Genomic DNA, 21772 nt, shown 5'->3' with positions numbered 1-21772 from the left:
TATATGTGTGTGTATATATGTGTGTGTATATATGTGTGTGTATATCTATATATGTATGTGTGTATATGTATATATACATATATATGTGTGTGTTTATATATGTATGTGTGTGTGTGTGTGTGTGTATAGTGCCTGCATCACACCTGGCACACCGTTATAGGCACTGCAGGCTTCAGCGGTGAGCCAGACAGCAAAGTTCCCTGCCTTCATGGATCTTTCATTAGCTCAGCGAGATAAATAAATACATAAGGTGTGTCGTCTGTCAGAGGTCAGTAATTACTGTTGAGAAAAATAAAGTAGGGAAGAGGGAGAGGCAATACCCAAAAAGGTTGATTCATTGGAAAAGTGGCATTTGAGCAGACTGAGGAAGGTAAGGAAGTGAGTCATGTTGATATCTAGGGAAAACATTCCAGAGAAGGAGCAGCAAGAACAAAGAATTCAAGGCATGCTGGGAGTGTGTGAGGAGCAGTAGAGAGCATTCGGGAGAAAGAGTGGTAGGGGATGAGGCCGGTCAGTGGTGACGGGGACCAGATCGTCCACATGCAGGGCTCTGTGGGCCACTGGGAAGACAAGTGAGGGAGCCGAGGAGGCAAATGGATATGTAAGTTAGAGGAGCAGGAAAGGAGTCAAGCTTGACTGGTAGATTGAAGACTGGGGAAGAAGAATCAGGAGTCTGGACAAAGGGAAAAGAAGAGAGTAAGGGAGGCTCAGGATCCAGACCTGAGGACAGCATATGTAAAAACATCAGTGGCAAACACTGTCCTGACAGAGGGCAAAGATGCCGTCTAAGCAGTCACCACCGTGATCCATCCATCCATCCATCATCCATCTGCCTACCCATTCCTCCCTCCATCCATTCAGCACCCACCCATCCACCCATCTATCCATCCATCCATTCATCCCTCTCTCCATCCTTCCATTCATCCTCTCTACCCATCCATCACCCATCCATCCATCCATCCCTCCAACCATTTAATAAGAGGGTATTGAAGATGTTCCGAGTGCCTAGCACTGTCCTGGGCACTGGGGATGCAAACATAAAACAATGTGATAACTACTCGTACAATATCTCATGATCTAGTGGGAGAGAGAGAGAGAAAGGGAGCGATAAAGAGAGGGAGATAGTGGCTACGAGTTTGGACTTCAGAGACAAAGATCACAGTTCAGATTCTATCTGTGCCACTTCCTCGCCTTCAGAAGTGATTTAACATCTCTACATTATCATCTGCGAAATGGGGCTCATACCGCCTGCCTCATAGGCTGATCCGATGAGATAATACATCACAAAGATTAGGGCCAGGTTAGGTTTACCATTATTTGTTAACAATTGTGATGTGTGACAAGTGCTAAGATAGATTTCTGTGCAAAGTGCTGTAGACTCTGGATCTGCAGCCTGGGGAAAAAATCTGAGACCAAGGGGCCCATATGGCCTTCTGAGTATCCTAAATCGAGGGAGCCTACTGTTAGGACCAAAAGTCACTTCTTAAAGCAAGAAGACAGGTCATGCCTAGTCTATGCTTCTATTCACAGCATCATTTGCTTGGTATGATAGGATAGTGGTTAGGACAATAGACTTTGAAGTCCAACGGATTTGTACTTAAAAATCAGTTCTGCCACTCAAAACTGTATCACTTTGGGCAAGCTGTGTACCTGGTCTGAGCTGTAATTTTTTCATCTTTAATATAGAGCTAATAATACCCTCATGTATGATTATTATGGAGGTCAAATAGAAAATGTTCGTAAAATCCTTAGTGCAATCCTTTGACACTTAATAAGCATTCAGTAAATGGAAGTTATAATTATTAATATTAACCATAATAACAAAGAAACAGTTATTTGCTGTTATTTCACTTTTATTAAATGGGGACGGTGAATTGGATAATCTCCAGAGTTCTTTACGGCCCTGAAATTCTGTAACCTAGGGTCCCCAGCCAGTGAGAAAAAGCGGAAAGGGAATGCAAGGGTTAACCCCCTTTGCAGAGTCCTGCCTGGTTCCCATTGCCCAGAGGGGGCCTTGTCAGGAGGAAACCGCTGATTCCTGCCTGCTTCTGAGCCAGAGGGAAGAGGAAGCCACCACCCTTCTCTGGCTCCAGTGGCTTGCAGAGAGACAAGCCCGGGCTAGTGACCAAAGAGCAGCAAAGGCACTGGGAGAGAGGTGACAGTAGGCGGGACCAGGGCCTCAAAGAACAGCCCCTCATCAGCCCCCCTGCCCCACCCCTGAAAATCACACTCATCTGGTGCAAACTTTACAGTATGGTGGGCTGGGAAGCTGTAAGAAGAGCCACTTAAAATCCTTATCATCTAAGGAGTCCCAGACCTGGGCATCCAGAAATCTTTGGTGGCCTTGGAGAGGGTTAAGGATTGGTGAGAGAAGCTGTGGTCCCAGGGCTTAATTTTAATATAGTCTCTGGACTAGCATGGAGCTCTCAGATGAAGGACTTGAGCTTTGCCCCTACAAAAAGGATAAGGAAGAGGGCTGTCACTCATTGAGTGGAAGCTACGTACTGAAGACTGAGCTGGGCAATTTAAGTGTCATCTCATTTGATCTCATTTGATCCTCAGTATAACCCTATGAAGCAAAGAGGATCACCCCCCTTTAGCAGATAGAAAAACAAAGGCTCACAAAGATGAAGTCAATTGCTTAAATCGACACAGCTATAAATGACCAAGCAGGGGTTTGAGTTCAGTTCAGCCCATATGACTTCTGAGTCCAAACTCTTTCTGTTTAGCCATGCTGCTGCTAAGGAAAGCCGTAGTTCAAGCTGTCACCATTTGGGCAAAGATAAAGGGGCTTCCGATGTCTGGAAACACCTGACAATTTAGAGAAGAGAGAAAGAAATACCAGCCAACTCCAGGGGCTCAGGAAAAAAAAAAACCCAAAAAACAAAAACAAAAACTCAAAAAACCATTTCCCTTACAGTTCTGGAGATTCTAGAATCAGGAACGATAAAGAGAAATCCACAATCACTGGCAAGGTTTTTTGCTTCTGTCATCATTACTCAGAAACTGGCTTGGGCTATGCCTGTGCCCAGACTCTGCAGCCTTACCAGCCCTTTTGTGGAAAGGAAGCTAAAGCCTTGAATCAAGAACTTTCAGGACTAAAGAAAGCTTGACCATCACCTGGTCTAATACTTTCACTTTATAGGTGAGAAAACTGAGGCTCAGAGAGGGCCCATGACATACCAAAGTCACATGGCTAATTAGTGGTAGAAACAGGACCACAATGTAGATTTCTTGTGTCTTACCAGGGTACCTGCTGCCTATGGTGTAGGGATGAGAAAGGAAAGTGGAAAACCTAAAAAGTGGTAACTGATTCCTGCAACCTGACTTTCTAGGGAACTAGACATTTCCATCATTCGGTCTAGTGATGTGCTGATAAATATTAAATGGTTGGTTCTCTTCAGGCAGTCCGGGTGGGTTGGGGACACTTAATTAGAAGCATTAGCCAATTTTCCTGGTGCAAATACTCCCACCACAGCTGATTTTAAGCCACCAGCGGGATGCCACTGTAGTTAGACACGCACACAGTCATCCCTCGTGAGCTGTCCAGCAGGCCACTGCTTTGCTCCCTTCTCGAGGAACTTATCCCTTCTGCTGTGTGGGTCTCCCCATTATTTAGAGTTGTTCAAGGTCATCCTTAACCAGAATATCAGTCCCTTTCCTAAAGAATGCACACACACACACACACACACACACACACACACACACACACGGGCAGCTCCTCCTACCAGTATCAGCCCTCTACAGAACACCAAGGAATCACAAGGCATGAGTCTCTATTCCCGTTGGATCCGAGAAGGGAATGGAAGGGAAGTCCCTATTTTAGCCATCACATGCCCCAGCTCATAAACCAATTATTCCAAGGAAATAGACTGTCAGTGAGTGATGCACCAGCCTGCTGTTCCCTGGGAAGGGTGAGAGGAGGAAGCCGGAGACAGTTTGCAGGTTTCTCCCTCATGCTTTCTATGTTTCCCACAGTAGTCATTTCCTTCCCCCCTCCGGAATACCTGTTCAGACCCAGAAGGAACAGCTGCTGCAAGACTCTAGGCTCTTTCTGGCCCAAAGTCTGCAGCCTCTGCCCGTGGGATTCTTGGTTGTGCGTCAACCGGGGTGCCTCGGAGGCCCCTCCTGGCCCAGCCCCAGGCTAGGCGCTGTGCAGGCAGGACAAACCCTTTGGCAGCCCCCCTCCTCCAGGAGCATGGTCTTTTTTGTTAACTGAATGCGATCTTAGAAATAATCCACTTAATATCCCGTGTTCCTAACCCCCAAAGAGGATATGACTGTTCCAAGTTGACACAGCCACTTAAGCAGCAGGGCAGAGGCTAGAATTCAGGTCTTCCCCCTTTGGGTTAAGCTATTCTTTCATTTGTTCAGGGTGATCGTCTTTCATAGATGCTCTAGTGTCCACTGAAATACACTCTTTTTTTAAAAACAAATATTTATTCATTTATTTATTTTTAATTTTTTTAACGTTTTATTTTAGTTTTTTGAGAGACAGAGAGAGACAGAGCATGATTGGGGAAGGGGCAGAGAAAGAGGGAGACGCATAATCCAAAGCAGGCTCCAGGCTCCGAACTGTCAGCACAGAGCCTGACGTGGGGCTCGAACCCACGGACCGTGAGATCATGACCTGAGCCGAAGTTGGACGCTCAACCGACTGAGCCACCCAGACACCCCTAATGTTTATTTATTTTGAGACAGAGAGAGAGAGAGAGAGAGAGTATGTGTGTGCACACAAACAGGGGAGGGGCAGAGAGAAAGGAAAGAAAGAATCCCAAGCAGGCTCTGCACTGCAGAGCCTAATGTGGGGCTCGAACTCATGAACTGAGAGATCATGACCTGAGCCCAAATCGAGAGTTTGGATGCTTACCCAACTGACCGGTGCAGGCACTCCTGAAAGACACTCTTTATACAGGCACACCACCAGTCCCTTCAAAAACCTGGTAATGGGAAGAATATCGCCCGTAGAATTATCTTTTATTTATATCTACGTGAACATTATTGAAAACCTATCATGTACAACAGTAGAAATTGTATAATTTAACAAAATCTCTGCTGCACAGGTTATTTCGTTTGCTCCTCAGAAAAATGGTCAAGTAGTATCACAAATGAGGAAACTGAGGTCTATGTGACTTAAGTCACTTTGCCAAAGTATAAGGGCCTGTCCCGTGTTTGATGACCCTTTTCGTTCTATCCCCAGTATAGCATGGGGTGAAATAATTGAATGGCTTAAAATTCCTTATGCCTAAAGGGAGACCTTGCAGCCCAAGACACAAACAAGAACCCCTCTCCAGTTGGTAGAAATCCTACGACGCTGCCTCCAGACTGAATCTCCTCTGTCTAAAGAGCAGGATCCCTATACAATGGTATGGTCCGCAGGGACATTAAAATGATCAGAAAATGAGTGCCCGAAATCAGCTTTCCCAGTTTGCACTGGATCTCTCAGCAGAAGGGTAGATGGGTGGCTACAATGTAGTGTGATAAAGGCTACGGATCCTTCTCTCTGGTTTCGCAGGAGCCAACGTGGGATTTGTGAGTCAGTTGGTGAGATGCTTTTGTTTGAGGCGTATGTTAGGTTCCTGAACCCCACGTCTGTACCTCTCTGAGGCCTTGTGCCCTAGGGCTGGTGGTTGGGTGCGGGCTCGTATAGGGACTCTGCCGTACTTCTGCTGTCACTCACCCCAATTCCCTCCCTTCCCTCCAGCCCGTCCCCATTGATGACAACTTCTGTGGACTGGACATCAACCAGCCTCTCGGAGGCTCGACTCCAGTGGAGGGACTGACCCTGTATACCACCAGCCGGGACCGCATGACCTCAGTGGCCTCCTACGTTTACAATGGCTACAGCGTGGTTTTTGTGGGGACGAAGAGTGGCAAGCTGAAAAAGGTAAGAGTCTGTGAACCCAGACACCGCAATACCGTTCAGCTCCTTAGCGGAGAGCCCCTTCTGGAAGCTTGCTGTTGGTGGACATTTGACACAGGCAACTCTTCCCTTTCTTGGGCAGGGGGGTTAGCATGGGGGTGGGTAGGTAGGGGTTAATTTTGTGGCTTCTCTTCTAGCTGCTTCTCCCAGTCATTAGTGAGTGAGTGTCTTGGGAGCGTGAGCATATTTCAGTACTGCCCAAACTTCGCGGGATTAGGAAGGTACATCACCCGAAGGGAGGGAAATAGAATCATCCTTTATCTCCAAATCAAGTAGAACCGATGCTTTAACCATCTGTATTTTGAATCGCCCACCTCACGCATCCCTTCCCACGGTTTATAGAGTTGATTGTACTGGTCAGAAGTCTTTGTTGCGTCCTGGTTGAAGCAGGTCATGGGTCCCACATCCAAGGACCCAGGCAAAGGATCGTGCTGCTTTGATGAGGGCCTGGGGTGGCTGGGTGACCTACCGCTCTCCTGCCTTTCCTCTTCCCACGATCACAGACTCTTCCCCGCCCTTCCACTCCCCGCTCCGGGCTTGAGCTGCCAGGAGGAAGTCGACGTCTTATCTCATGCCTGCCCTGGGCCCCTCTGCCAGCTGGAGGGCACTGGCTGGCTGGGGCCGGCAGCACGGAAGGCTGAAACCAGCAGCTTGTGCCTGCTTGTCTAGTGCTTAGGGTGCAGAGACGAAGCACCGTCTGGTTCATTATGTGGGATTACAGCAGCCACATTCTTTCCGGTCCCAGCTAATCCCCTTTTCCCAGGCTTACCCTTCTGCCACCTTTCCCCAGTCCCGCCACCTGTGGGTGCAAGACCTCACCGCATCGCACGCTTTGATGTTGACGTCACCCCTGCGGCCCTTTCCCCCTAATCCATTTAGAGCCTAGGGAGAGAGATGTCTTTGGGGAATGTGGAAGGAGGGTGGCAGGGAGGGAACCTGAGGAAGAATTTCCGCCTTCTGCTTGTGCTGAGCTCAGAGGAGGTGAGAAGAACAGGTCTAGGTTTGTGCGGAGGTGCTGAACTTTCCAGACCTCTTCTGGTTCGCCTGATACTGAGGCCCGTTAACCCTTTTCTCGCTCTGTGGAGAGGCTGTCACTTGTTTCTGTCCTGTGCCCCTACTCTGCCTGGGACTGTGGACCTTGGCTTGCCCTCTAGGCACAGGGAAGAGAGTAGGGGTGTGGTTCCCCCCCTTGCCGTCCCAGAACGGGGGGAGCGGGGAGTTGCCTGGGGAGGCTCTACCGAGATTTAAAAGTGGCATATTCCATTGGGCAGCGTTGACTGTGGACCTCTAAGGCTGGCGACTCCCCTGCAGGGTCATCTACCTGTTCAGCCAGGTGGAGAGTACCTTGCTTGGGAGCGTGGGGCCAAGGAGCCTACAGGGAGTTGAAATGCAGCCTGAAGTCTCTCTGTCAAGCCATGCACCCTCAGGTCTAAAGATCCACCCAGAGGAGCGCCTCTTACAAAGTCATCTGCCCACAGAGACCGCCTTTTTCTAAATCGCACAAAGGTTTCCTGGGGGCCAGCGGCACCCACACGCAGGCTGGTGTTCCGTTTCCTCCCCTGTTCTTCCGGTGCCTTCCCTCCCTGTTCTGGATCGTTTGTGTGACTGTTGGTCTCCTTTATTCTCTTGAAAGTTCTGTGCAAGCCAGGGGTCATGCTCTATTCGTGTTTATTTACCTCCTTCTGCCCGGTTCTTGCACCAAGTGTTTACACAGGGGAGAGGCCCTGAAAGTGCTTTTGAAAAATAGAACCATTCTAAGACATCTGGGATATCATCCGGCCCAGGACGCACATAGCTCGGCAGAAACACTGAGGCCCAGAGGTAACCAGTGAGTTGCCCAAGCATAGAGACCAGGACAAGTTGCTTCTTGCCCTGACACTCCATTTGGCACCCCCTTTTACTTAAAGAAGCAGCCACAGAGCACGGGGAGGGAGGATGAGAACAACCTTCAGGCCCAGGCTTGTTGAGGAGGGTCAGCCAGGGACCAGTGCTTCCATTCTCGACGGTCCCGGGTCAGAGTGAAGGAATGGACATTTGCCGAACGGGCGGACGAGGGCCGAATGAAGCAAGAACGATCCAGCCAGACGCAAAGCAATCCTTGTGCCGACCTTCCCCTATCTCTGTACGTCTTGTGCAGCACACGCAGGGGGCTGCTTGGGGCAGCTTTCCAAGCCACACACCCAAGTTAGCCAAGTTCTCTTGGCCTTGTTGGAATCTCGGCAGACGAGTCGCCACGGAGGCAAGTCAGCGGGTTCAAGGGCAAGGCTAGGGGCGTGGCTGCCCACGGCTTGTCCCAACCTGCAAGTTGGCTGCTCCTCTCAGCCTTCACTTGGCCTTTCTTTGGCTGTTTCTATGAGCTCATAACACCCCTCCTTCTCCTGTGCAGCCCGCCCTTCCTTTCCACCCACACTCCTTTGAGGCACCTGATACTTACACCCTGGCTCCCACTGGCCTCCCATTTACCCACCCACTTGCCCTCACTCTCTCCAGAGCAACAGCCCATGAGGAATTTGTGGAATGTCCCCAGGAAACTCTACCATGGCCCAAACCCCATAGCTCTTTCAACACAGGAAGGAAAATAAAGAAAAAAAGAAACGAGCTAAGAGCGTGGAGAGGGGAGGGAAGCAGGGTGCGTCAGAACCGCTCACTTCTTCCCTGCCTGACCAGGCATCTGTCAGACCGTCGGACTGCCCTCATCCAGTGCAGCCATAGGAACAGGATGTCCCTGTGTGGGGACGTGTGGAGGAAGTGGAGACTCACTAGAAGGGGCATGACCATGAGGTGCTCTTATGTGCTGTCACATGCTTGCTCATGTACTGTCCTCCGCTAGACTCGGAGCATCCCAGACTAGGCCCCTGCCTTCTGAGTCACAAGCACGTGGACAGAACAGGCAGAATAAGGAGGAGACCTCAAAACCAAGGTGTGCAATACCGGCCTAGGCTAAGGGTCAGTGCATCACAGGTGATAAGACAGGCCGTGACTCACCCCAGGGATGGAACAATGGCAGAGAAACCAACCACGGAAGTGTGACCCACCTTGAAGCCTTTACTGAAGAGGAGGAATAGCAGAATTTGCTTAAAGACCGAAGGGGACAGAAAACGAATGAATTGACTAATGGGTGAGAGAGAAGGGCATGCTAGACCTGGGGTGCCGCCCCGAGAAGGTGCAAAACGGTGCATGGAAGGTCTAGAGGGCACAGAGGGGTTTGGGAGATTGGTGAGGGGAAAGTCAAGGCAGAGCGCTGTGAGCGTCTGGCCCTGAGAAGACCAAGTGAAAAGGATCTTGGGAGTTTTGCTGACTCCAAGGTCAAGGGAGCCAACCGTGTGATGCAGCTTTCCTGATGTTAATTAGTCTTCACCGCGCTAACGGGAGAAGAATTTCCAGGTCATGAGACATGCTGGACTTAGGCTGTGCGAAGAATATTCTTAAGAGGATAATAACTCAAGGAAAGAAGAGTGAAAGAGGAAGCAAAACAGCTTTCTTCAGATAATATAATTTACTGAGCACTTATGTGTCAGGTGTTATTCTGAGAGTTTTATATCTATTAACTCACTTAATGTTGACATGACTCTATGAGGTAGGTGCTGTTATCACCTCCATTTTACAGATGAAGAAATAGAGTCCCAGCAAGGTAAAGGCATTCATCTGAGGCCCCAGAGCTAGTAAATGGCAGAGCCGGGATTCGAACCTTCATCTGGTTTCCCAGTTTGCGTGCTTAGCCATTAAGCTGCAGAAAGTGAATTAGACTGACTTGGTGTGGCTCCAGAGGGCAGAATAGAACCAACGGGCAGGAGTTATAATAAAGCACATTTGCACTTATTATAAAGAGGAAGTTTCTGGTAGCCAAAACTGTCCCAGCATGGAAAGAATTGACTCAAGAGGGAATGAGCTCCTAGTCAGTGGAGATATATTTTTTTTAATGTCTTATTTATTTTCAAGAGAGAGAGAGAAAGGCGGAGCACAAGCCGGGGAGGGGCAGAGAGAGAGGGAGACGCAGAATCCGAAGCAGGCTCCAGGCTCCGAGCTGCCAGCACAGAGCCCGACGCGGGGTTCGAACCCACGCACCGTGAGATCGTGACCCGAGCCGAAGTCGGTTGCTTAACCAACCAACCAACCAACCAACCAGGCGCCCCAGGCAGTGGAAATATTTAAGCAGAGGCTGGACAGCCACCGACCAGGGATGCTGTAGAGGGGCTCCTGCACCCACCACGTGATCTTTATGCCACGACTATTCCACGGACTCCCTCAGTAGAAGGGCAGGCTGTGGCAGAGAGGAAGCACAAGGAGAGGGAAGCCAAGGCACCCTGGGTGTGGGCTTTGAAGTCACAGGTTGGGTTCAGCTTGCTCCCAGAATGTAGCAGAAAGCCCTCAGCATCCAGGAAGAGGTGCTGGGCACAGACAGGGCAGGGCAGGCCTGGGGCGAGATGTAGGGGAGGGGAAGACAGGAATGTTCTGCGGGGCGGGGGTTGGGGAGATGGGGGACACAGCGGACTGTGATGACACCTCCACCCCCAGGCTAAGGGCAGGCTGAGAGTCTAGACTGAGAAGGGAGGCAGGGAGCTAATGTCGAAGCAGATGGAAGAGGCATAGCGGCCACAGAAGTGCAAACTCATTGATTAGGACTTCCCAGCTGGAAGGGAGGAGCCCAGGAGGCGGTTCGAGCCTAAGTCCTGGGGCATAGGAGGGCAGGAGGTAGGCTGAGGAGACCAAAGCTACCAGGACGTGGGAGGGAGGACTCTCTCCAGGTTCAGAGCAGAGTCCTGGTTCCTTGGCTCCCTGCCTCAGTCCCAGCTTTATGTCCCTGCGGGCCTCCCTTAGCCCCTCAGCCCCGGGGCCTTACACGGCAGCGGGTGTCGTTGGCTGTCTGTTCTCTGTCCCCACTGGAAAGCTCCCCTGCTGCTCAGGGGCTGGTGAAACGTCCTTTACCCTGCCCCTTCAAGCGCTGTGGATAGCACCCTCCTCAGACCCCTCACAGCATGTAATTTTGCTCTGACGGCATCCGACATGGGAGCAGCCACTAATGTGTCCACTTATCTTGAGATTCACAGACCCTGAAGGACAGGGACCCTCTTTTTCACGTTTACGTCACCCTTTCCCGTGGTCAGATCCAACATCTCTCACACATTAGGTGCTCATTAAATTTAGCTCCCGTGTATTGGGAACCACCTGCATGCCGGACCCCCATTCGCACCGATTGGGATAGAACCGGATGCCAAGAGGGACTGCTGTCGATGTGGCCGGTTTGCAAGGGAAGGAAGCTATGCTCTGGTGGATATGTCAGGGGGCGGGGTGGCGGCGGGATGAGGAGTCAAGAAAACGGGAGAGCTGCTGGTGGGTAACAGGGGAAAAGAGTCTGAAAAGGACATGTGGGCGAGGGTGGGCGGTACTCTCGGAGACGGTGACCGGGGTGGAAGAAGGGGACCGTGTTTATACTGTTGCCTGGAGATGCCCAGAATAGCATGGCCAGCCATCTGCCTCCTTTGGATCAGATGTGGGTTTGCTGACAGCAGGGAGCAGGTGCAAAGGCCCAGGTAACCACTGCCCTGCCCCCATCCTGCCAGCCCTCTGTTTGTAGGATTCTTGGACGGCTTTAGAAATCCACAGAGACTTAGCCCTCTCCAGGTTCTGGGGAGAGCCCTGGCCTCTTCTGGCACCACCTCCTTTCCCATTAGCTAACCAGCACGGCCGCGGAAATGCCTGAGAAATTCTTGAGGAAAATTCTGTCTTTCCCTAAGGGACATACCAACCAACCCAAGGTCTCCAGTCCGCAGCCCACAGGAAGCCCCGGCGTCCCGATCCCGTATCTTCTTTTTCCAATTTCACAAACGGTTTGCTCAGCAAAGCCAGGAATACTGGGGCTCCTTTGCAGGAGCGGCTTAGGCGCTGGAGAGAATCCATCGAGAGCACCAAAGTAATAACCGTTCCTAAGCTCCAGGGTGACTGCTCAGTTTTTTGGTAACACTGATTAGTTCCAAGATACTCTTCTGCTTTCCGTCTGAAAATACTTCAATTGCGTGTGGCCATGGACCCCTACATCTCTGCCCCATTCTGCAGATGTGGAAAACTGAGCCACGGAGATATTAAGTATCCCAACCCAAGGTTCTACGGCCCCTCCGTTGGCAATCTTGACATTGGCACTTACACATCCTCCCCAAACACACAGAAGTTCCGAACCTGTTACTTGGCTTCGTCATGGGGTGGAGTCGTCTTGGTGGACAGAGGGCCAAATTGGATGAAAAGCTGAGAACCATGCCTTTCTGTCTGTGCCAGCCCCACCAAACAATAGCCACTCGTTCCTCTGAGTGGAAATGATTCACTCCTTTCTCAGTGTGAACCCCGGATCAAGTAAACAACCAGGGCTGCGGGTCAGTTCTGGGAGACCTCGGCTCTCCTGGCCCTCGTGACGGCTAACCCGACGCCCTACCCCTCCTCGGGCATCTCAGCAGTGCTGGGGGCTGGGGTAGAGTGGAGCAGACACCCTCGCCCACATCCCCAGAGCCTGCGTGGAAGAGCCGGGGTAGTGGCTCTGAGCTCACCACCCCATCCCTGGTAATGAGTTTGGCTCCCTGCCCAGGCTCCCACCGCCAAGCGCGCTGTTTGTTTTGTTGTTTTATAGGCCTCTTGGGTCCCAAGAACCGGTCTTCTGAAAGCTGGGAACGGCAGCACTTGGTCGGCACCCGGAAGGAGGCATATTTTTACAGAATCCCCCCACACCCCCACCCCGGGCCACCTCATCCCTCCGCTTGACCATGACAGGTGGAGAGAGAGGGGGCATGGGTTTCTATCCAGAGCCCCAGCTGACCCCGGGGAAGGAAGTCCAGATCTCCCGGAGCCATTCTGAAAGGGGAGAAGCTACAGATTCATTTATGTTGTGCTCCTTTTGTGCAGCTCCAATGTATGCTTGAGTCCTGGCCCGTCCTGGAGCAGGCATCAGGCTGTGTGTTCAGCAGGCTGCTTGGCAATCCAGGAGTGGGCCCCTGGAGCTCAAGGCTTTATCTCAGGACAGGTGAAACACAGGAAACTGTGTTTCAGGGCCGAGGTGGGGGAAGGGGAAATGATTCAAGCTCACAGAATCCAGGTGACCCACATAGTTTCCACCGAAAATTTAAGGGGCCAATGTGCTAATGGGCAGAGCTCTCATCTTTAGGAAAATACAAAGCGCATCCTTTGAGGCCACTGAGCCTTGCCTGCCCTTCGATACAGGACATGGGACGTGTATCTCAGGGTTGGAAGGGACCTCCAGGGACCATCTGGTCTGTTCTGCCTGCAGGTTGGAAACCGATTTGCATAGGAAGAGCATGTGAGCTTGTGGGCTATAGTCCTGACCTTAGCTTCAGTGTCCTCATGTAAAGTGTGAGCAGTGACAGTACTTGCCTTGTGAGAGTCTGATGGGGGCGAAGTGAAATGATTCATTCCTGAACTGTAAATGAGCGAGTACCTACTATGTGCCATTTTCCGGGTCTGCAGTTGTGGACAAAAGTGTCAGAAATGTCTGTCCTGTTGAAGTCTATATCTTACTGTCGGAAGACAGACCAAAAATAAATAAATTAATTAATTAAAAAGTAAGCACAATATATAGTATGTTAGGAAGAGAAAAAGTGCCAGTAGAACAAAATAGAGCATAACGAATTAATCCGTGTATAGCACCGTGCCAGGTTTGAGCATATTTGCTCTTTTTTTGTTGTTTATTTTTGAGAGAGAGAGAGAGAGAGAGAGAGAGAGAGAGAGAGAAAGAAGCAGAGAGAGCACAAGCAGGGGAGGGGCAGAGAGAGAGAGAGAGAGAGAGAGAGAGAGAGACAGAATTCTAAGCAGGCTCCTGGCTCTGGCTGTCAGCACAGAGCTGGACAGGGTGTTTGAACCCATGAACTACGAGATCATGACCCGAGCCGAAGCTGGACACTTGACCGACTGAGCCACCCAGGCTCTCCGAGAATATTTGCTCTTAAATATCACTACTGGTGTTACTTAACTTGCGAGCCTCAACTTATTTCTTCTGTGGAGTGGGGGTAGTAAGAAACACTTTGCATAGTCGTCCGAAGGACTGAGCGAAGTCGTGTATGAAAAAGCGTTTAAACTATAGTGCTTGGCGTAACTGTGCTTTGCGTTATTGTTACGAACATCTTTGAGGCTTCCCCCAAATCCCACTTCTTGTCTGACTCCCTTGGGGGGAGTGGCGCTGTCACATCAGCCTCCTTTTTTAGTGACATGTTTGCAAGGTCAGATAGAGGAAGAGAATCCTGCCCCCTTCCTCCCAGCCCTGAGTCATGGGAAAAAATATTTAGAAGACTAGACCAGCTGAGCCAAACTAATCTAATCCTGTTGGACATTGGCACCCAGCTGCATTAGTCACCAGTGAGAGCTTTCCGAGAGTTTCACCAAACAATATGAACTGACCCCGCCCCAGGGCGGGGCCGGGGGAAGCGGCTGGTTGCTCTTGCCCCTTTGCAGAGTTAACCAGAACAGAGCCATTCTCTGTCCTTTGCATGCTCCCAAGCAGACCACAATATCCTAGTGCTGTACGCCCTGCCTCAGATTAACTATGGAGTTGGGAGGGGCGGGGGGCGCCTAGTTTCCTCAACTGGTCCACAGATGCTGTCTTGCAAGATGTCTCTGCATATCAGAGATGACAGCCGTAAAGTACTGATTACGGAGCCCGATGCATAGTAGGTGCTTAATCGAATTAGTATGCTTACTAATGCATACTATCGATGCATAGTAGGTGCTTAATAGCAGCCATTGCTGCTGCTATTGCTATGAATGTGACTCACACGGGTGTTCCTGCTACTACTTCTGTGCTATTACCATGCTTTTCTTCCAGGGCCCAGGGCCCCTTGGATTCTGTTAGCTCATTAATCCCGTAACATTTTGTGATGAACAGGAAGGGTCGGGATATTTCTCTGCGCTGTCGCAGATGATGATATTGAAATTCAGAGAGGTTAAGGGCTTGCTCGGGGTCATGGGGTCAATCAAGGGAAGATGTGGGAACCGGAATCGGGGCTACAAATACTTCACATGGAGGTGGGCCCAGCATATACCTAGGTCACTTCCACAGTCCAAGATGAGGAAGTTGAACTCTTGCAGCTGCTTAAACTTTGGTTGCCTTCTTACCCTGGGTCCTTCTATCGTGTGCTGAGAAAAGCAGGAAATACATGGAGACGCAAGGGGGTGAAGGTCGATCTCAGTTTCTGTCCTTTGAGGCCCTTCCTAGAATTCCATGCCCCTCCTAGCATGGCCTCTAGAAAGGTCTGTAGGCTCCAAGGTAGGACAGAACCTCAGGAGTGCGTGTCTCTGTGCTTGTCCTGATCAGCCTCCACTCCTGTACCATGGTTGTGGTTTTCTAAATTGAAGGCTACTGCCACCAGCTAGGTGTCCCCATTTCACCTGGAAGGACAGGCTTTAGTAACAAATTGGGGATTCTCACCTTTACAGTTCAGGGGTGGGTGAGAACAGCAGCCCCTGGGAGGGGGAGGGGCGGAGGAGTTGGGCCCCAGCAGGGGGCAGGGCCCCCAGGGAGAAGGTGGACTCCCTCATGCAAGGTAAGAATCTTGCCTTGATTTTATAGCTGGAAAGGACCTCAGAGACTGGTCCAGCCTCCAGACTTCGGGTGGGTGAGATAGCTATTGTTATGTTTTATAGATGAGACAGCTGATGCCCAGAAAAGTGACATGATCCGCTCAAAATCACTCAGGTTCTTAGCATCAGAGGCAAGACTCAAATCCAGGGACTTCAGTTCCAATTTGTGGTCTTTTCTCTTTCTATCATGTGGAAGAATATTCCCTCTGCACGAAACCTCAGATTAACCTCCGCCTTTCCCTGCCATGCAAGCATTCCCTGAGCAGAACCTATGGGGTCATTCTCTTGGGGACAAGAGTCTAGCTGTGCTTTCTGTCCCAGGCCTGACTTGGGAGAGGGGAGGGGCGGTGACCAGCATCCCCGAGCCCTCATTCCACTGCCTTGGGGACCTTAGCTGAGCCTGGCCAGCAAGGAGGTGTACTTAACCACAAAATGCTTGCCTTGGGGCTGAGATGTTCTGACATATCAGAGCAACACTGAATTGGGAGTCTCAAATCTTACATGCTGGTCCTCTCTAGACATGCCACGTTTTTGGTGGGATTTTTATTGGGGGGTGGGGGAGCAGGTTCTGTTATCACTTTAGCACTTACTATGTGCTAAGCACTGAGCTAAGTGTTGTTTGTTTTTTGTTTTTTTTGTTTTTTTCAGTTAAGCCTCTTAGTACCCTAGTAAGAGAAGGTTGAATATTCTGTCTGTTTTCCGTATGAACACACTGAGGCCCAACAGAGTTACATTGCTACTTAGTCACATTACTACTTAGCGGACAGCTGGAATATGAGTCCAGATCTGGCTCCAGACCCGTGCCTTGTTAACCCCTAGCTTTAGCACCCTGTCGGTCTTCTCTTCGAGCCCGTTGGTCCATCTGTAACCTACCACCTGCCCTTCAGAGCGATGCGAGAAGATGCACGAGAGAAGAGCGGAAGGGCCAATGCTTTTACACTCCTTCGAGCAAAAGTGCCCTGGAAACCCGGGACACGGCAGCTGTCACCTCGGCACACGCTGCCTTGTGTCACCCCCTCAGGCCTCCTCCTCCCCCTCCCCACCCATCTCAGCCTGGGCCACAATGGATGGGGTGGCAGGCTTTTGTGCCACACGCAGTCCCCAGCTGACTCCCCTTTCTCCAGGCATCATTGTTTGCCGGGAGCCTTCTGAAGGGAAGACAAAGGAGTGTGGCTGACAAGGCCAAGAGCTGCCGTGTAAAGCGTGGGGCCTCAGCCCATCACCCGTGCGTCCCTGGGAGCCCCGGGGCTCTTCTTCAAAGATGCTGTCTGGGATCTTTTGTGTGCCAGTCATACCCATTCAGAGCTGGCAGGGCAAAGGTTCCTGGGGGGGTGGTAGGAGAACACCGAAAAATGGAGTCATTTTGATCTGGCAAAATTGGAAGAGACATTAATGCAATAGTTAACAGCTAGGGGGATGGGCCCGAATGCTTGTTCTCTGTTTATGGGGCTTATGCAATTCCATCAATATTGATGCCTGATGCCTTTGATTCTGACACTAATCATTGCTATGAATTAAATTTGCAGCCATATAATTAGGATTGCTATTAATAGGGCCCTGAGCTAAGCACTACGATGCCGCATGTCTTTTTCTTGATAGAAAATGGCATCCTTGGAACTCTGCTAATGGGGCGCACCTGGGATTTGCCAAGAATGATGTGAAAATTATACATTCTATATTTGTATTGGGCCTTTACTGAAATACCAGCAAGCAAAGGTGAGGCTAGAGGAAAGGTTGTCTCCTGCCCAATGCTGTGGACAGCAATTAGGTGGGTCTTCAGTTCTGTAAAGCCTTTAGGAATGGATATTCCAGAGCCAATGGTGGTTGCTCATGGTCAAGTCCTCGGATAGTTCACTCAGGAAGGTCTTCCCAAAGTCTAATTGAGAATCCCCAATTTGTTACAAGGCAGCTTAGGCTAAGAGACTGGATACTGTGGTGCTTCTTTTTCAGACTTTAACATGGCTATGAGTCAACTGAGGGAAGAGGAATGTTTCTTTATGCTCTAAGCTTGGTTGAAAGGGGCCGAGCCCCTATGGATAGGCCCCGTTGGACCTCATTTCTAGGCAGCTGATTGGGCAAGATCCCCACTCACAACTGATTCCGAGGCCCCTTACCCAGAGAGTTCTCTGGACCACAGAACCCTGGTTAACCTCACAGGTAAAAGAACCCACCACATGGTAGGAAAGAAAGAGCTCTTTCTCATGATGAGATGCTTTTCTAGGTGAATTTGTAGCACGTTTGTCTACTGGGGCGTCCTGTCCGTGATTCTCAGCAGTCCCCCAGTTCAGTACCCCATTCACCCTCAGTCTGGGTGATTCCTCATGCACACAAGGCTTCGCTAACCCTTTGCTAACAATAGCACATGTGGTGACCCCCACCCCCCGCCTTATCACTTGGAATAATAATATGCACCAGTTGACATAAGGGATGCATTAGTCCCTGCTCTTTTGACCTTCAGACTGAAAATAATTTTTCCTCCAAATCATCATTTATTGATTTTTGTCCTTCCATATTTTTAAGTCATCATGAGAAGACATTGGTTTGAGTTCAAGTCTTAACCCTACTATTTATAAAGCATATGACCCTGGCTATGTTCCTGAACCTCTTGGAAACTGGGAGTCGAAGGTGATGATCATACTGTCTGCTTCATAAAGATGATAATAAGGTTCAAAAAGTATCTGAATTGCTTATCACAGGTCTTTGGCACCTAAGAACATTCCCCACTCCCCTCTTCTCTGTCTCCTGTCACAGAGACCCAGGTACGGAGGACGATGGCTTCGGAAGAATGCCACTTTATCTTCCTCCCCTGCTCAGGGACAGCACATGGGAAGTCAATTCCTCCAAAGCAGATGGTGTGCTGGAACATGAGTTCCACATGTCCTCGGTCCTCTCACCGCACACGGAAAGGCTCAACAGGGAATTCTTGCCCCTCTGTAGGTACCGTGGCTTCTGCTGGTTGCTCTCACTCCCCAGTAGTCCAGGCTCTTGGCTGGACTGAACCCATCCTTGAGGTCAGGGCCGACGGCTCCCACACTACTCACAGAGTACTTGGAGGCTGTGGGGAAAGGGGTGAGACCATCTGAACGTCACCTAGAATAGAGGCTCTTTTTACACAAGATTTGTATTCCTTTCTGCCCTCTGCAGCACACATCCACTGTATGTCTGACCACTCCGTGCAGGTGCATGCTTACAGGCAAACGTGTGGATAGCCAGCCATTGGCCAACGGCCAACCTTAACCAGAGATGCAGGTACTTTTTCATATGAACCGCTAGAAAACAGTGTGTGTGGTTGAACCCTCGAGTACCTGAACTTTTCATTAATTAACTAACAAGTGTTCTACTCTTCATACCCGAAGTTGAGAGGGGATGGAGATTCTTCCTGGGCTATTGTTGGAGTTGCAGTTGCTTTTTTTCCACTAGGTAGAGAACATTAATCACAGAATTTCAGTCCCTTAATATTGGAAATTAGCCTGAGGTTGCACAAGTACATGGTTACTCATATATGCCTTCAAGCACGCATTCAACATAATTATACTCACCGCGTTCGGTTGTCTTGTCACTTGCAAGGTCTTGGCTCATGCGAACAAGACCCAAAATTGGCTCACCCGAGGAGGCAATATCATGCACCCACAGATCCTTCTGCACCTCCAGTCTTTCCAGGAGGTACTCTGGAAGCCATAAAACAAAGTAGCTTCAGTCTCGGACAGACTGATGGTATTCCCAGAGGAATGGCCACAGTCAGAGAAACAGAGGAAAAAATATGCCCAACCTCCCCCTACCATCAAATCAAAGAAATAAAAAATCTGTCTCCTTGGTGCCTCCCCAATATTTATGTCTGAGCTCAGCAGACACCCCTGGGCTGCAGCCAGTCTGTGTATTAGCATTAGTCCATTACGCTTTTTATGATGCATGTTACCCACCCTCCACCCCCCCGTGCAACATTTTATGACTGTCCTTTTCATTTCTGGAAAGAGCTTCACAGAATGGCAGATGCCTGCATTTCCCCACTCTTTGGGGAGCTATTTGTAGGCAGCCTGTCCCAGGCCATAAACAACGGGAGATAAACCACAGCCAGTGGCAGTAAATGCATCCAAGGCCAAGGAGGTGCAAAAGTAGGGGGGGGGGGGGCTGGGGTGAGCTTGGTGCTGTGTGTACAAGGCCAGTGGCCAGGGGTTCTGGGGTAGATGCCATCCACAGAAGGAGAGCCAAGGGGCTGGTGTGGAAATGGGATGTCTCCCAGATTTCCACGAAAGTTAGAGGGCCATCCTACCACTCTCCCTCATGCCTGTCCCCCCCACTGAGGCCACTGGTCCCCTAACTGTGATCAGAACCAGTGAACTTTCCAGTGAGAGGAGGATCCTTCCCTTTGGCATCATTCTCTCCTGCCTGTTCCTGTTGCTACATAGATTACTTTGTGCCACTCATCTCCCGTAGATGCTTCTGGATCTTGGAGCAACTCCCTGCAAGTTTCTCTTGCCTTCTCCCACCCTCTCTCCCCATGACACTCATCCCAACCTCTTTCTCCTCTAATACTCTTTCCCTTTTTATGCCCAAGACCAACACTTGACCAATCAATCACCACTACTTCTAGCTCATTAAAACTTCAGCCAGGACTCTGGTGGCCATGGCAGTGATATTGATCTATTTCAGCTTTGAGCTGCACCCACCAGCAAGTCACTTGTGACGCTGCAGGAGACAGCACCTGGAGCCAGCTTTGCTCCATAAAAGGCACCCCTGGGAGAAGAAAACCAAATTCTGAATGAATAATTGGTCTAGTAGAGATTGCAGATTCTTCCTACACACACAAACAGCAACTGAAAGCAAAGAGTAAAGCAAAGATAAGAGGGGGGTAGGATGTGGAGAAGAAAAGCTGGCAAGGCCCGGAATTATTAGCGCCTTGAATGGTTTTCTTTCTCATCAACCCCGTCTTAGGGGCAGGACGTAGACAGAGGGTGGAGGTGATGTTCTTGTTCTCCTCCTTATTTGGTTTTGGACTTCACATCAAGTGGAAACATGTAGATGAAAGTGATGTGCGTTTAAAATGTATGTACACATCAGACTGCTGGAGATAGTAGCTATTATACTGTGTGTATGTTTTTTTGCAGTAAGCTGCTAAATTATTTATTGGGCACTGGGCTTTAATCTCGTAAACCTGCCTGCGGGCCCCAGGCACCGGCAGCCTGAGCACTGCATAAAACACATACGTCGGGCGGGCTGCACAGAGCACTCTGGTGACTCTGGGTAGTGATTGTTCATTTTCACTTGTGTCCGCCCCACCCCCCCCCCGCCCCCGATCAGCTCATTAACAGCAGGCAGACCCAATCAAGAGCCTTCTCGTTTCCCCGTCACTGAGAATTCGGAAGTTGATTTGCACCTCCAACCTGAGCACAACCTTAGCAAGAGCCTATTCCCAGAGGCTGTCCTTAGCTGAAGTATAGGAGCCATAGACGAGGGAGCAGATGGATCCAGAGCCACTGGGTGTTGCTAGGATTGTCCAGAGCTAAGCGCCCTTAAGCTTTGAGCTCCCCCCGCAACTTCAAAAACTCATCGATGGGTGACTGGGCGAATCATTGCATATCTCGGGCCTGAATGTGTCCCTTTTAAGTAAAAGTGGTCTCCATGATCGTCTCTGGTTCCCAGTCCAGAAGGTACCTCTCTTAGTATGAATCCCCTATCGTCTCTTCATGCCATGATAATAACAACACCCTTAAACGTGTTTAGTGCCCATGCTGACTGAGCTCATCCAGTAATCCTAACAAGCCACTGGTTGTTGATTTTAGGGATGAAGAAACTGGCCCAGAGGGGTCAAGTGATTTACCCAGCATCACCCAGCAGTGACACTCACATTGGAACCTAGATGCCCATCCTTGGTCTTTTCTAATCATTGCCTAGATATGGAAGCTCACTAGCATGAGGCTAGTGTGGAAACTGAGGCACAGATCATTTTTGACAGCCAGTTCCCCTCGGGCTGGGTGGGGGCAGTGTTAACACCCTTGTCATGGAAGGTTGTGCTTGAACCCGGGGCCTCTGCTCTTTCTGAGCAAACAAAGCAATATTCCAGGACTGTCTGGGTTTCACTATTCACTGTACTGTGACTCCCCCCATCTTAGATCTCCCCTTTTCGACACAGAGGGAGGGAGACCCGATAGGAAGATACGGCAGAAGTTGAATGCACAGCATTTTCAACCTGTGTTTCAGGACTCAGGGGGCCATGATATATAAAAAAAAAAAAGAAAGAAAGAAAGAAAGAAAGAAAGAAAGAAAGAAAGAAAGAAA

The 21772-nt window shown here is 50.0% G+C and overlaps 1 protein-coding gene across 4 annotated transcripts in view; it reads left to right on the top strand.

Moving 5' to 3' along the window:
- PLXNA2 (plexin A2) overlaps positions 1–21772 on the top strand; it is a 191433-nt gene that overhangs the window by 1796 nt on the left and 167865 nt on the right. For 3 of the 4 annotated variants that reach the window (XM_040446320.1, XM_040446321.1, XM_040446322.1), the window contains exon 2: positions 5705–5887. In XM_040446320.1, the coding sequence (XP_040302254.1) occupies positions 5705–5887 (183 nt within the window). Of the gene's footprint in view, positions 1–5704; positions 5888–12539; positions 13487–21772 lie in introns of those variants that run through there. The other variant, XM_040446323.1, reaches the window with a different exon arrangement.

The sequence above is a fragment of the Herpailurus yagouaroundi genome, unplaced genomic scaffold (genome assembly GCF_014898765.1).
Source record: "Herpailurus yagouaroundi ecotype Mexico unplaced genomic scaffold, PumYag 195, whole genome shotgun sequence".
NCBI classification, from domain to species: Eukaryota; Metazoa; Chordata; class Mammalia; order Carnivora; family Felidae; genus Herpailurus; species Herpailurus yagouaroundi.
Note: the sequence above shows the minus strand (reverse complement) of the source record. Positions and strands in the feature narration are given on the sequence as shown.